The sequence below is a fragment of the Rhinoderma darwinii genome, chromosome 11 (genome assembly GCF_050947455.1).
Source record: "Rhinoderma darwinii isolate aRhiDar2 chromosome 11, aRhiDar2.hap1, whole genome shotgun sequence".
In the NCBI taxonomy this organism is placed as follows: domain Eukaryota; kingdom Metazoa; phylum Chordata; class Amphibia; order Anura; family Rhinodermatidae; genus Rhinoderma; species Rhinoderma darwinii.
The window spans coordinates 94,749,964-94,766,047 of NC_134697.1; the positions used below are offsets into that span (position 1 = coordinate 94,749,964).

The following is a 16,084-nucleotide window of genomic DNA, read 5'->3' on the forward strand; positions in this document are numbered from 1 at the left end:
TGTCAGATCACTCTCCGATAGTAGCGCGATTCGATCACCCAGGGGCTGTGAGAACTGGTAACTGGAAAATTCACCCATTCTGGCTCACCCTGATAGGGCCGCAAGATCGCATACCGGATCAATTGGAGGTTTTCCAAGATACCAATAGCTCGTGTGATAACCTAAATATTTTATGGGATACCCTGAAGGCCTATCTGAGAGGTTGCTTGCGATCTACAATCTCTTACATAAAACGTGAGGCGGCAAAGGAAGAGGGTCAGTTGGCGTATCAATGTAAAACACTGGAAGGCGAATGCATAGAGAACCCCTCGGAGGCAAACAAACATGCATGGCTGACGGTGGGCCGTAGATACTTATTATTGCTACAAGAAAAAGCTGATAGGAAACTGTTTTTTGCTCGGCAAACCTATTTTGAATTGGGAAACCAATCTAGTAAATTGCTGGCTCATTTAATTCATCACAGCTCCCAGAGCTCAGCAATACTAAAGATTAAGGACAGTCAGGGCCGTGATTTGACTGATACTCCCAGCATAGCTGCCCGCTTCACCCAATTTTATAGGGATTTATACTCCTCCCAGTCTACGTATGATTGGTCCGAGTGCATATCATATTTGGAGGAATTGAAATTTCCACAGTTAAATGTGGCAGGCAGGGACATGTTAGAACTTGACATTACGGAAGACGAGGTTACACAGGCATTGAGGGATATGTCGAAGGGTAAGGCGTCGGGCCCGGACGGGGTTCCACTGGAGGTATACCTTAGTTATTCTGACCAGCTCATTCCCCCATTATGCTCTATGTATTCTCATGCCCTGAGGGAGGGAAAACTTCCGGACAGCTTCTATGACGCCACAATTGTAGTGTTACTAAAACCTGACAAAGACCCTAGTGAATGTAGTTCTTACCGTCCTATTTCATTATTGAATCTAGATTACAAGCTACTAGCAAAGGTACTGGCAAATAGATTGAATAAGGTGATATTACAACTCATTCACCCGGATCAGGCGGGCTTCATGCCTGGGAGGTCCACATCTGACAATATACGCAAGGTTCAAATTTTGGCTCAAATAGGTGAGGCACTGAAGGAGGACTGGGCAATGGCATCTCTTGATGCGGCCAAGGCCTTCGATTCCGTTGGGTGGGCATATTTGTTTGAAAGATTACAGAGTTTTGGTTTTGGCCCCACTTTCATTAAATGGATAACAATCCTGTATAAAGATCCGAGGGCGCAAATTTTGATTAATGGTATAATGTCCCCCTATTTTCAACTCCGTAGAGGTACTAGGCAGGGGTGCCCTCTCTCCCCGCTATTGTTCGCAGTAGCTATTGAGCCTTTGGCGATACGTATCAGAACGCACCCAGAATATCGGGGAATAGTGTTGGGGGGAAGAGAGGAGAGGATTAGTTTGTACGCAGATGACGTGATATTGTACATGTCATACCCGAGGGACAACTTGGGGCTAGCTATTGAAATCCTGAACCAATTCGGTAGATTTTCTGGCCTATACGTTAATTGGAATAAATAATTTTTCATGCCTTTTGAAGGAAGTAGGGTGGGCGGATGCTGAGCACGGTTTGCAGGTGGTGTCGTCCTTTAAATACCTTGGTATTATAAACCGAGACTATAGGCAGGATCGAATTACCAATATATTGCCTCTGTTAGATTATATTAAGCTCAAATTCAAGGTGTGGGGGGCCCTTCCATTGGCAGTGACGGGCCGCGTAAATTTAATTAAAATGGTTATTCTGCCAAAATGTCTATATGTCCTGGAGCACGCAGCCATACCAGTATATAAGGCCTTTTTTAAATCCCTACATGCATTATTCCTGGCTTTTATATGGGGATACAATCGATCCAAACTTAGCTTGTCCGCTCTGCAGAGACCTAAACATGAGGGAGGAATGGCACTGCCGGACCTGTTTATGTATTATCTAGCTGGGCAACTGCGGTATCTACAGCTATGGACAGGGTCGGATCCGTTACCAACGAGGGAACAGCACCTCGCTACATATTTACATCTTTGGCCAGTGCTGGAAAGCTCCCCGGGAACCTATAAAGAAATGCTTCCAATCCACAGGGTGGCAGTGCAGGCCTGGATGGCTGCCAAACAAATTTATGCATATGCAGATATACAGGTGGACATGCCACTGTGGGATAATCCCCTTCTTTCTCATCTAATGGAGGGGCAAGCCCCCCCTTTCTGGTGTGGCTTTGAGGTGTGTAGAATTGGGGATGTGTATACTGATAATGCCTTTAAATCCTTTACACAAATGCAAGAGGACTTCCAAATCCCTAGAAAAAGCTTCTATAGATATCTGCAACTGCGACATGCTCTCGCAAGTCAATACCCTAGGTCAGACCACGAATTCTCACGATTCCCTCTGATTGGTGTTTTTAGATCACAGGGCCCCCGGGGGCTGATCTTGGCTGTCTACACTGCTCTTATACAAGCTAAACTGGCCAATGTCAAGTTACCGGTAAAGGATAAATGGGAGGGCTTGATACCAGATCTGACAGGGGAGGAATGGGAGGATGTACTTTCATCTCCTATTTCTGCCTCACCGGCAGCAAATAACAAAATGATTCAATTATCTATAGTTCATCAGAGTTATCTCACGCCGGTGAGATTGCATAGAATGGGTAGATATCCTAGCACTGAATGTCATAGATGCCGTTTTCCCAGATCTGATTTCTGGCATATGATCTGGGATTGTCCAATGGTGGCCTTCCTTTGGGGGGATGTGTTGAAAGTGGTCGAGGAAGTGGTGAAGCAGCCGATCCCCCCTTCACCCAAGATCTGTCTATTTGGGGTGCTGCCTGAGGATCAGTGGCCATTCCACATGCGTATTCTATTGCAGGAGGTATTGTTTATGGCGAGGAAAACCATCGCACTTCGGTGGATGGATCAGAGGCCTCATAGGGTGACGAAATGGAAATCGCTGATTAATTCCATTATTCCATATGAGCGAGTTTTATATAAGAAAAGAGGGTGTATTAGTACATTTTATAAAATATGGCAGATTTGGTGTGACGCATCGTGCACCCTGTACACTCCGCATAGATTCACAGATCTGAGGGACCAGGTGCTGCAACCTTGAGGAGGGCGGATGTTGCATGATTGGCTACTTGCAGGATTTCTATATTTTGTCTGAAATATCTTAAAAATTGACCTTAAAAAGTATATTGCCGCTGGGATGTTCTTATTGAGGGTCAAATATGTGGTCTAATATGTTATGACCTGTTAAATACCACCATTGATACTATGCCTCTATGTTCATGTAATGTATGACTACCTAAATGTGTTTCTTTGCAGTTATGTACTGCGGACATTTGTATTGTGCAAATTCTTTCAATAAAACGAGTTTAAATAAAAAAATGTACACAAGGCCCCGGGACCAGATGGGTTACACCCTAGAGTTCTTAAGGAGCTTAGTTCAGTTATTTCTGTCCCCCTTTTCATAATATTCAGAGATTCTCTAGTGACTGGTATAGTGCCAAGGGACTGGCGCAGCGCAAATGTGGTGAATATTTTCAAAAAGGGCTCTAGGTCTTCCCCGGGTAATTATAGACCAGTAAGCTTAACATCCATCGTGGGGAAAATATTTGAGGGGCTATTGAGGGACTATATACAGGATTATGTGACAATAAATATTATGTGACAGCCAGCACGGTTTTACTAAGGACAGAAGTTGTCAAACCAACCTGATCTGTTTTATGAAGAGGTGAGCAGAAGCCTAGACAGAGGGGCCGCTGTGGATATAGTGTTTATACGAGGTGACCAGAAGCCTAGACAGAGGGGCCGCTGTGGATATAGTGTTTTTGGACTTTGCAAAGGCATTTGAAACTGTCCCTCATAGACGCCTAATGGGTAAATTAAGGACTATAGGTTTAGAAAGTATCGTTTGTAATTGGATTGAGAATTGGCTCAAGGACCGTATCCAGAGAATTGTGGTCAATGATTCCTACTCTGAATGGTCCCCGGTTATAAGTGGTGACCCCAGGGTTCAGTGCTGGGACCACTATTATTCAACTTATTTATTAATGATATAGAGGATGGGATTAATAGCACTATTTCTATTTTTGCAGATGACACCAAGCTATGTAATATAGTTCAGACCATGGAAGATGTTTCGTGACGGATTTAAACAAACAGTGTTTGGGCATCCACTTGGCAAATGAGGTTTAATGTAGATAAATGTAAAGTTATGCACCTGGGTACCAACAATCTGCATGCATCATATGTCCTAGGGGGCGCTACACTTGGGGAGTCACTTGTTGAGAAGGATCTGGGTGTACTTGTAGATCATAAACTAAATAACAGCACAATGTCAATCAGCTGCTTCAAAGGCCAGCAGGATATTGTCGTGTATTATAGAGGCCTGGACTGGCAGGACAGGGATGTAATATTACCACTTTACAAAGCATTAGTGAGGCCTCATCTCGAATATGCAGTCCAGTTCTGGGCTCCAGTTCATAGAAAGGAGAAAAAATACAAAGAAGAGCAACGAAGCTAATAAGGGGCGCAGAGAATCTAAGTTATGAGGAAAGATTAAAAGCACTAAACCTATTTAGCCTTGAAAAAAGACGACTAAGGGGGGACATGATTAACTTATATAAATATATGAATACAAAAAAATATGGTGAAATCCTGTTCCATGTAAAACCCCCTCAAAAAACAAGGGGACGCTCCCTCCGTCTGGAGAAAGAAAGGTTCAACCTGCGGAGGCGACAAGCCTCCTTTACTGTGAGAACTGTGAATCTATGGAATAGTCACCGCAGGAGCTGTCACAGCAGGGACATGAGATGCTGCAAAAAGGCAAAGATCATTTCCTAGAACAAAAGAATATTAGCTCCTATGTGTAGAAATTTTTTACTTCCCCTTTTCCATCCCTTGGTTGAACTTGATGGACATGTGTCTTATTTCAACCGTACAAACTATATAACTATGTACTTCAGCTACCTACAAATTACCTATTTTTCCAATTCTCTGTATTCAGAGAGTAGTTTTTCTAAGCCCACACCCTTTTAAATTCTCTGCAAAACGACCGTCTGTTTAATATCTGCGATATATGCTATTCTCTCCTCTCCGACTGTGCCTATGGTTGCCAGGCATAGGTATATGGTTACATGGGAGACATATCTGGGTAGGGAGCTCCCCTTGTCGCTGTGGCAAATTATCTGGTCCCATGCAGCGAAGTCGTCTCTTTGTGCTTCATATAAAGAGAACCAATATAAGATTCTGATGCATACCAGAATTCACACTCCGGAATTCCTTCATCGTATCTACCCTCCGGTATCGGACAGATGCTGGAGATGCCGCAGTGACAAGGGGACACTTGGTGTATAGTGAGAATACTTTTACTAAGAAATTGTGTCGGAGGAGTTGTAGAGCTTTGTAGAACAGAGGACACTATGTCTGGATTCCATATGCGTTCCATGGTGTTTTTGTATGATTCTCTTTAAATGTACACATTAGGGTGTATAAGGTTCAAATAACACACACACACTCAAACTTCATTTGGCCATTTTCCACCCAAATTTCTGATTTAAGGAAAATCCATAGCATAATAAAACTTGGCGCATCACCACAAACTTAGTTGGCCCCTTAGGTAAAATATATTTAAGGCTTTTTAAATGATCTGCATATATTTTATTCAGCACAAGGTATCTTTTGTATAGTGATTTTGATTTGTAACCACATAGGAGTTTGTCCCGCCTTCAGATTAAAAGGCACGTTTATTTTCTATGACTTTTCTGATGTATAAGAAGCTGTGATTTGTTAATAAAGCGAGTCCCACACTCTGAACAGGAATATGGTTTCTCCCCTGTGTGGACCCTCTTATGAACTAGAAGATTGGATTTGAGATTGAAAGCCTTCCCACACTCCAAACAGAAATGTGGCTTTTCCCCCGTGTGAATTCTCTGATGACGAATAAGATCCGAGTTCTGCATAAAACACTTCCCGCATTCCAAGCACGAATACGGTCTCTCACCCGTGTGAATTTTCTGATGCCTGATCAGATCTGACCTAGTGATAAAACACTTTCCGCATTCCGTACAAGAAAATGGCTTTTCTCCCGTATGAATTCTCTGATGCTTGATAAGATGGGAATTGCCTATAAAACTCTTCCCGCAGTGCGAGCAACAAAACATGTTGTCTCCACTATGGATCCTTTTGTGGCTTAAGAGGTTTCGTTTGAGAGAGAATCCCTTGCCGCAGAGAGAGCACGTATAGGGCTTCTCCCCTGTGTGGCTCCTCTGATGTGAGATGAGTTCTGAAAAGCATTTCAAGTTTTTTCCGCACTTTGCGCACAAAAATAATTTCTGATTCACTTGATGTTCCTGATTGGAAGGCTGTTCGGTATAAATAGCTGTAGATCTTCGCTTTCCTTTAATGTCTCTATGTGAGGCCGCATCTTCCTTAACATGAAGAGATAAATATTGTTTTGTAGGGTCTGTGGGTGTTAAAATGTCAGTGACTATGAGATCTCCTCCTCCAGCCCAAGAGAGGGGCTCATTCTTAATATCTGCAGAATTATATGGTGTCTGGTCCATGGTTGAACATTGGGAAGAGTTTGTGATATCTTCTTTGACCCGTAAGGCTGGCAGCTTTGGAAAAGATGCTTCATGTTGTGTATGATTTTCGAGTGAGTAAATGTCGGTGTCTAAGAGATTTCCTCCATGTAATGGGTCCTTAGTAATAGGAGTAGATGGATATTGTGTACTACGGGCAGGTGTAATTTTTTTGGGTGTGAGCTTTCCCCAGTCACATGAGAGCAGTTCCTCCTTAATATTGGTAATTGGATAGTGCGGTGTATGATTTGTATATGTTTTTGTTTCGGAGGATGAATAACATTGTGTCCTTCCAGATCTTTTAATGGTCTCCGGTAAACCTGTTGTGGGGAAATAGAATATATTTAGAACCCAAATTTTAGCAAAATATTTGGGGACATCAAAAGGATTCTTCATAACGTAAATAAATTTTAAACCTGCTCCAAGCTTGGCCAAAGATGGGTTGTGCATACAATGTAACCCAAACATGCTTACACGACACCTAGATCTCATGTAAACACATCCAGACCTCTTTTAACCCCTTCCCGACATTTGACGTATCCATACGTCATAGCCGGGTAGGGGGAAGTATGGAACGGGCTCACTGAGTGAACCCGCTCCATACGATGCGGGTGTCGGCTTTATGTTACAGCCGACACTTCACAGTAACAAGCAGGGTTGCGCTCATTTAACCCGTTAAATGCCGCGGTCAATAGCGACGGCGGCATTTAAATCGTTAGAAAGAGGGGGTAACCCCCTCTAGCAGCTCATCGCGCCCCCCGCAATGCAATCGCGGGGTGGCGATGGGTGCTATGGCTGCCTGGGGGCCTAATGAAGACCCCCAGGTCTGCCATCTTTGTGCTCCTACTAAGCCCTGACATCTTAATAGATGCCTGTCAGAAAGACAATATACTGCAATACATTAGTATTGCAGTATATCGATCGCTGGTTGGAGTCCCCCTAGGGGGACTAATAAAAAAAGTTACAATTTGTAAAATAAAGTTGTTTTTTATGTAAATAAAAAATTAAAAGTTAAAAAAAAACACCTTTTCCCATTTTCCCCCTAGAGCATAGTAAAAAAATAAATATAATTGGTATCGCCGCATTCGTAAAAGTCTGAACTATAACAATATCACATTATTTATCCCGCACGGTGAACGCCGTAAAAAAAAAAAAATGTAAACGCCAGAATCTCTCTTTCGGTCACCTCATCTCCCTCTTTCATTTTCTACCCCACAAATAATTTTTTTCCCGTTCCTTAGTACATTATATAGCACAATAAATGGCTGTACGAAGAACTACAACTCGTCCCACAAAAATCAAGCCCTCATGCGACTATATCGACGGAAAAATGAAAAAGTTCTGGCTTTTGGAAGGTGGGGAGGAAAAAACTAAAAATTAAAATCTGAAAGATGTTTATGACGGGAAGGGGTTAAAGGAAATGTGATGTACTTAATTATAGGTTAATTGGTTAGATTTAAGTAGCGTATTTTTTGGACTATAGGACACACCGGACCATAAGGCACCTATAATTTGAAGCATAAAAGAGAAAGTGGTTGGTTTGTTTTTCCTCTACTGTACTTTTCCTATGGGTAACATTCTGGTAATATTGTACAGATGCAGTGCCCGAAAACAATATCAGCCATAGTGATACAATATGTTGGCAGCTATAGTGCCGCCACCCTCTCCTGTACTCACCAGACATAGGTGTGGAGAGGCAGTGGTTAATAGCGATGAATCTGCTGAGGTCGCTGTTTGAGGGTATGTTCACACTGCCTGTTTTCGGCCGTTTTTCGGGCCGTAAATGCCCGAAAAATCGTAACTGCAAAACGCCTCCAAACATCTGCCCATTGATTGCAATAGGAAAAACGGCATTCTGTTCCGACGGGCCGTTTTTTTACGTGGCCGTTTTGAAAAACGGCCGCGAAAAAGTGCAGATCACTTCTTCAGCCAGTTTTCATAGACTCTATAGAAAACCACTCCAAAAACGGCCGTAAAAAAAGCCACGAAAAACGCGAGTGGCTTAAAAAACGTCTGAAAATCAGGAGCGGTTTTCCCTTGAAAACAGCTCCGTATTTTCAGACGTTTTTGAGTTTGCGTGTGAACATACCCTAAGAGTTGATACTGTTCATAGGAAGGGGTGGGGCTAGAAGGTCCTTGCAGATCAGTACCGGCACAGATTTACTGTGTTGTGTATACAAATTGCTTACTGAACAGTCAGATTTTACAGAATTATGTGTGTAAGATGTGACTTACAGGTAACACAAAGATTTTTTTTTTTACACACCGCACAGGACATGCTGATTTCATAACACTGCACTGCGAGGGCCTTTTGAATCACGGAGCTCAGTCTCCAGCTTCTTCTTACACTGGCCGGTGTCTGCATTCCGACTATTAGACGCACCAGAAGATTACAGCTCAAGTTTTAGGATAAAAAGTGCGTCTAATAGTCGGAAAAATACTGTGTATATAGATCATTTTTCGTTCTCCTTTTTTAAAATGATGTAGTTATTTATAAAACCTTCCCCGGGGGTGGCCATATTGGAGATACTCTTCCTGTATACGGTACAGTAGGGGGGTGGGGGGTGCTTAGGACTGGACAACCCCTTTGACCATCAATTATTCTGTGGCATTGTCCAGCCCAATCTTACCATGGGCTTTCATAAGCCAAGTGAGTTGTGTGCGGTAGAAAAAAAAAAACCTAGTTAGGCCTCATGCACACGACCGTAAAAACTCCCGTTATTACGGGTCGTAATCACGACCCGTAATAACGGGCTCATAGACTTCTATTGGCGACGGGTGCCTTCCCGTTTTCTCACGGGAAGGTGCCCGTTCCGTTAAAAAAGATAGAACATGTCCTATTTCTGGCCGTAATAACGGCACGGACAGTCCATAGAAGTCTATGGAGCTCTCGTAATAACGGGTGGCTACATGTGTGCACCCGTCATTACGGCAGCGTTGCTAAGCGACGTCAGTAAATAGTCACTGTCCAGGGAGCTGAAAGAGTTAACTGATCGGCAGTAACTCTTTCAGCACCCTGGACAGTGACTACCGATCAGTATAAACCTGTAAAAAATAAAAATAAAAGACGTTCATACTTACCGGCAACTTCCTGCTTCCTCCAGTCCGGTCTCCCGCCCGTTGCCTTGGTGACGCGTCCCTCTCGACATCCGGCCCGACGTCCTGGATGACGTTTCAGGCCATGTGATCGCTGCAGCCAATCACAGGTCAATCACAGGCTGCAGCGGTCACATGGACTGCCGCGTCATCCAGGGATGTCGGGCTGGATGTGAAGAGAGGGACGCGTCACCAAGACAACGGCCGGGTAAGTATGAATTTCTTTAACTTTTATTACAGAAAAGGCTGTCCCTTCTCTCTATCCTGCACTGATAGAGAGAAGGGGCTGCCGATTAGTGCAGTGCTATTTTGCCGCCAAAAACGTGCTCGTAAATACGGGTGGAATACGTGTGACACCGGACCCATATTTACGAGCACGGGTTCGTAAATACTGGTGCAAAACGGGTGGAATACGTGTGACACCGGACCCGTATTTACGCCAGTATTTACGGGTGGGAAAAAATACGGTCGTGTGCATGAGGCCTTACGATGAGATCATGACAGAAGGGACAGAGACAGTTCGGCAAAATCCTCTCTATATTTGACTCCCACATCCATCCACAAACGTATTTATAAACACTGCTATAAGAGTAAGGATCACGATGAATCTTTCCTCACCGAGTGATGTGCGGTTCCGGTGGTCCTCCATCATGATGTCCTTGTACAGATCCCTCTTACCCGGTGACGTGAGGGCCTGGTGGTCCTCCATCATGATGTCCTTGTACAGATCCCTCTTACCCGGTGACGTGAGGGCCTGGTGGTTCTCCATCATGATGTCCTTGTACAGATCCTTGTGTCCTTCTATATACTCCCACTCCTCCATGGAGAAATAGATGGTGATGTCCTCACATCTTATAGGAACCTGACACACAATGATACAGTTATCACCCAGACACATTATACCTTGAGTTATTATATAATGTCCCAGCATTACCGGCAGCGCTCACCTCTCCCGTCACCAGGTCAATGATCTGGTTGGTGAGATCTTGAATCATCTGCTTCTGCCTGTTATGAAGCATTGAATCGGGTAACGGCATCATGTTGGGGTGTTGAGCGTTCCTGAATCCTGATGTACAGTGATGGCGGCTGGGTGTGGAGCCGCAACCTGACTTCTTCAAAGGTCCATAATCCTGAGAGAAACGTCACCGTTGTTATGGTTCACAATACTGCAATATTTTTTGTAATATCTGACCTCACCTCTCCGGTCAGCAAGTAGATGATCTCCAAGGTGAGATTTACCAGTCTCTTAGTCACATGGCTCCTGCCCATGTCCATCGCCGGAGGTCAGTGAAGATATTCTTCACCCTTTTCACCTTGACGTTGTCTTACGTTTCAGTGACCCTGCAGTCTAATCTAAAAATATTAAGAAATAAATGAAATTAATAAGATAATAAATACTGTGAAAATTTGGAAAACCATTTTGGTCCTGGTCATGTCAGACAGGGACGTTCTTAAATCTTCTAGAACGCTACTTCTTGTTAGACCTTATTCAGTTTATTTTCCTAAGAATACGTCGTCTTCTTCGAGAGTGGTTAATCTGCCCTAGATACACAAACGTGTTTGTTTTTTTAAATTCCGCCATTGGTTTCTTTTCTTTCTTTTTTTTTAACCCCTTAATGACCGGGCCTGAAAAGGTCTTAATGACCAGCTACATTTTTCAGTTTTTACTTCTCTGCATTTCAGCAGCCATAACGTTTTTATTTTTTCATTGACGCGGCCGTATGAGGCCTTGTTTTATGCGGGAGAAATTAAATTTTTTTTCATAGTTTGGAGGTAGAAAAAAAATATTTTTACGGCGTGAATATAAGAAAAAGTGATTCTTAGCAACGTTTTTCTTATTTTTTTTTATCCCGTTCAAGTTTCACGCTAAATAACCCATTCGATTAATTCTTCAGGATATTATGGTCTGATACCTAATATGTGTAGGTTTGTTGTTTTTATGTAATGTAGAGGCAATAAAATATATTTTATGTCTTCACAGGTCGTTGACGGACTTTGAGCGCCTATGTGTCTCCTCCCAGCCCCCTACCCATACCATATCCACAATATATAAATTACTCCTTTCGCAGCGTTCCCAACAACTCCCCTCCTTCTGCGGGGCCTGGGAGAGAGAATTACATACTACATTTACTGATACACAATGGAAGCGGTGTTTCTCCCTCTCACAAAAAGCCTCTATAGCCATTAGGGCCCAGGAAACTAGTTATAAAATTGTCTCTAGATGGTATCGGGTCCCGGCTGCGCTTCATAAATGGTATCCGTCTGTGCCTGATAATTGTTGGCGCTGTGGTGCTGTAGGAGGTTCCATGTCTCATGTTTGGTGGAGTTGCCCCTTGTTGAGGAGTTTTTGGGATGCGGTACTTAAATTGATATTGGAGGTTACTGGAGTCTCTGTCCCCAACTCTCCGGAGGCAGCTCTTTTATTCATGTTCCCGATGCCATTACACATTTATAAAAGCTCCCTAACTAGACATCTACTTCAGGCGGCAAAGTCAGTGATCCCGCGCAGGTGGAAAACGGCAATACCCCCAACATTAGATGAGTGGTTTTGGGAAGTTGCCTTGATACAGCGAATGGAACACTTGGTGGCTCACTCCCCGGCAGCTGTGGTAAAGTACACGTCTACATGGTCTCCTTGGATAGTGTTTCTTTCTTCGCCTTCTTACCTCACGGTTGTAACCTGAGTCGGCCTATGCCCCTGTGAAATACACTACGGCTCTTGCTCGCTGTTGAATTTTTTTTTTTTACTCATAATACGCCGGAACTGGAGTCCAGGATCCCTCCTGTCCTCTCCCCTCCCTCCTATCCTTCCCTCTCTTGGGGCCTTTTTCTGTACTTTCTTTCCCCCTGACTAGGGCTATGTGCCTCTCCTTCTCTGTTTGAGTTAAGTGATTTCACTGTACCTCCTGATGTTATGCCTCTAGGATTATTCATGCTACTGTTGTACACTGACAATTCTGTTTCATGTCAAGATGTGATGCACATTATTGATTTTCCCTTTTTTCTTGTTTGTTTTTGCTTTGGTCCACTGACCTTGTTTGTTCTTTTAGTTATGGGTGGAGGCCTTCCCTCCAATATGTTCTGTAATTTTGTGTTCTAAAACTCAATACAAATTTTTGAATAAGAAAAAAAATAAAATATATTTTATGTAAAATAATGACTATTATTTATTTATTTCTTTTTGTTACTTTTTTTAATCCCTTTTAAGGGATTACTTTATTTATAACTTTATTTTTTACTTGTAATGTATTAGCATACTCCTGCATGCTAATAAATCATACTGTGTCACTATGACATCACATAATGACATCACGTAGTGTGCCCTAACATCAGGCAAACTGAACAGACAGCCCTGGGGTCCTTTCTAGGTCCCCAGGGCTGACTGCAGAGGGATTCCCCGGTGTTTGATCACGTCACCGGGTTTCCGATGACAAGATCAAACCGGGGAGTTCCCTTTGATTTTGCCGCGGTAAAGGACTGTGGCGATCAAAGTGTTAAACAGCTGGGGTCCGAATGTTTTCTGACCCCAGCTGTATTCAGCAGGCTGCTCTAAGATCAGGAGCTGAAAAAAGACGTCGCTGTAGAAGAAGGACATGCACCGCCTGCCGTCAAATAACGGTGGGCAGTCGTTAAGGAGTTAAATTACGGCATTCACCAGGCATCATAAATAACACGACTTTATTCCCGTTGATTTTAATCTAAAAGCAGCCCCACATTTCTGCATGTGGAATTGAAAACCGCACCACGGAAAAAAAGAAGTAACATCACTTTTTCATGTAGTTTTGGCTTGAAAACCACGTCGGGATATCCCATAATAACAGCCTGGACATGCTGGAAGTTGTAGTCCTTTCCTCTTATACCTCCTCCCTGTAATGTCCTCTGATATCCCATAATAACAGTCTGGACATGCTGGAAGTTGTAGTCCTTTCCTCTTATACCTCCTCCCTGTAATGTCCTCTGATATCCCATAATAACAGCCTGGACATGCTGGAAGTTGTAGTCCTTTCCTCTTATACCTCCTCCCTGTAATGTCCTCTGATATCCCATAATAACAGCCTGGACATGCTGGAAGTTGTAGTCCTTTCCTCTTATACCTCCTCTCTGTAATGTCCTCTGATATCCCATAATAACAGTCTGGACATGCTGGAAGTTGTAGTCCTTTCCTCTTATACCTCCTCCCTGTAATGTCCTCTGATATCCCATAATAACAGTCTGGACATGCTGGAAGTTGTAGTCCTTTCCTCTTATACCTCCTCCCTGTAATGTCCTCTGATATCCCATAATAACAGCCTGGACATGCTGGAAGTTGTAGTCCTTTCCTCTTATACCTCCTCCCTGTAATGTCCTCTGATATCCCATAATAACAGTCTGGACATGCTGGAAGTTGAAGTCCTTTCCTCTTATACCTCCTCCCTGTAATGTCCTCTGATATCCCATAATAACACCCTGGACATGCTGGAAGTTGTAGTCCTTTCCTCTTATACCTCCTCCCTGTAATGTCCTCTGATATCCCATAATAACAGCCTGGACATGTGGAAGTTGTAGTCCTTTCCTCTTATACCTCCTCCCTGTAATGTCCTCTGATATCCCATAATAACAGCCTGGACATGCTGGAAGTTGTAGTCCTTTCCTCTTATACCTCCTCCCTGTAATGTCCTCTGATATCCCATAATAACAGTCTGGACATGCTGGAAGTTGTAGTCCTTTCCTCTTATACCTCCTCCCTGTAATGTCCTCTGATATCCCATAATAACACCCTGGACATGCTGGAAGTTGTAGTCCTTTCCTCTTATACCTCCTCCCTGTAATGTCCTCTGATATCCCATAATAACAGCCTGGACATGCTGGAAGTTGTAGTCCTTTCCTCTTATACCTCCTCCCTGTAATGTCCTCTGATATCACATAATAACAGCCTGGACATGATGGAAGTTGTAGTCCTTTCCTCTTATACCTCCTCCCTGTAATGTCCTCTGATATCACATAACTGTAATGACGGGGGTGGGGAGCCCTACTCTACCCACCACTCAGTCCATGCCTACTTGCAACGACCCGCCCTAGGCGACGGGGTACAACTGGGCGACGGTCCCTACGCTCAATAAGTGCACGACAGACAAACAGACAAGGGTACACAGAAGCTAAGGGAAATGGGGCAGTTGCCCACGGCAAAACTGTGAGCAACAAGAGAAGTGAACAAGCCGAGTCAAACCAGGAGAGTATGAGGTGCCAAACGCAGAGCAGAAGAGTAGTAAACAAGCCGAGTCAAACCAGGAGTGTACGAGGTACCAAACGCAGAGCAGGAGAGTAGTCAGCAAGCCGGGGTCAATATGAAGCAAGGACAATGGTACAAGAAGCTGCAGCAGGGCCAGGAAACCAAACGAGAAGAATCACAAGCAAAGGAGGAACAGGAAAGGCAGGTATAAATAGACAGAGGGCGGGAGCTAGCTCCGTCTGGCCAGGCTGTGATAGGTTCTCCCACTCCTAAGCCTGCCACCCTGAGTGGTGGAAGATGGAGTCAGTCTCACAGACATAGAAGCAGGTGCAGACTGATTATCTATGGGCGTTAACCCCGAAGCTGTGCCTGGCAGATCCTTTACAGTACCCCCCCCCCTTTTATGAGGGGCCATCGGACCCTTTCTAAGTGGACCTGGTTTACTGGGGAAACGAAGGTGAAACCTCCTGACCAATATCCCAGCATGAACATCCCGAGCGGGTACCCAAGTCCTCTCCTCAGGCCCGTATCCTCTCCAATGGACCAGGTACTGGAGGGAGCCTTGGACCATCCTGCTTTCCACAATCTTGGCCACCTCGAATTCTGCCCCCTCAGGGGTGAGAACAGGGACCGGAGGTTTCCTCGAGGGAGCCAAGGACGGGGAGCAGCGTTTAAGGAGGGAGGCATGGAACACGTCGTGTACTCGAAAAGATGGGGGCAACTCCAGTCGGAAGGAGACAGGATTGAGGACTTCAATGACCTTGTACTGCCCTATAAACCGGGGAGCAAACTTCTTGGACGGGACCTTAGGGCGCAAATTTTTAGACGATAGCCACACCAGATCCCCGACCATAAACAAGGGGTTAGCAGAACGTTTTCTATCTGCCTGAGTTTTTTGTATGCTCTGGGACGCCTCTAGATTCTTCTGAACCTGAGCCCAGACTGTGCACAGTTCTCGATGAACGACCTCTACCTCGGGATTGTTGGAACTACCAGGTGAAAAGGAAGAGAACCATGGTTTAAACCCAAAATTACAGAAAAAGGGGGAGACCCCTGACGAGTTACTGACCCAGTTATTAAGGGAAAATTCGGCGAGGGGAATGAATGAGACCCAATCATATTGACAGTCAGAGATAAAACACCTTAAATATTGTTCTAGAGACTGATTAGTCCTCTCAGTTTGGCCATTAGTTTCAGGATGGGAG

At 44.1% G+C, this 16,084-nt stretch overlaps 1 protein-coding gene across 2 annotated transcripts in view; it reads right to left on the reverse strand.

Annotated features, from left to right (window-relative positions):
* Window positions 1–5,628: 5,628 nt before the first annotated feature.
* The window catches only part of LOC142663427 (uncharacterized), a 30,463-nt gene continuing 20,007 nt past the window's right edge, over window positions 5,629–16,084 (reverse strand). Inside the window, exons 2-5 of one of the 2 annotated variants that reach the window (XM_075842063.1) lie at window positions 10,910–11,023; window positions 10,618–10,800; window positions 10,289–10,532; window positions 5,629–6,894 (exon numbers count right to left, since the gene is read on the reverse strand). In XM_075842063.1, coding sequence (XP_075698178.1) covers window positions 5,738–6,894; window positions 10,289–10,532; window positions 10,618–10,800; window positions 10,910–10,945 — 1,620 coding nt within the window. In that variant the 5' untranslated portion in view covers window positions 10,946–11,023 and the 3' untranslated portion in view covers window positions 5,629–5,737. Of the gene's footprint in view, window positions 6,895–10,288; window positions 10,533–10,617; window positions 10,801–10,867; window positions 11,024–16,084 lie in introns of both variants that reach the window. The other variant, XM_075842062.1, reaches the window with a different exon arrangement.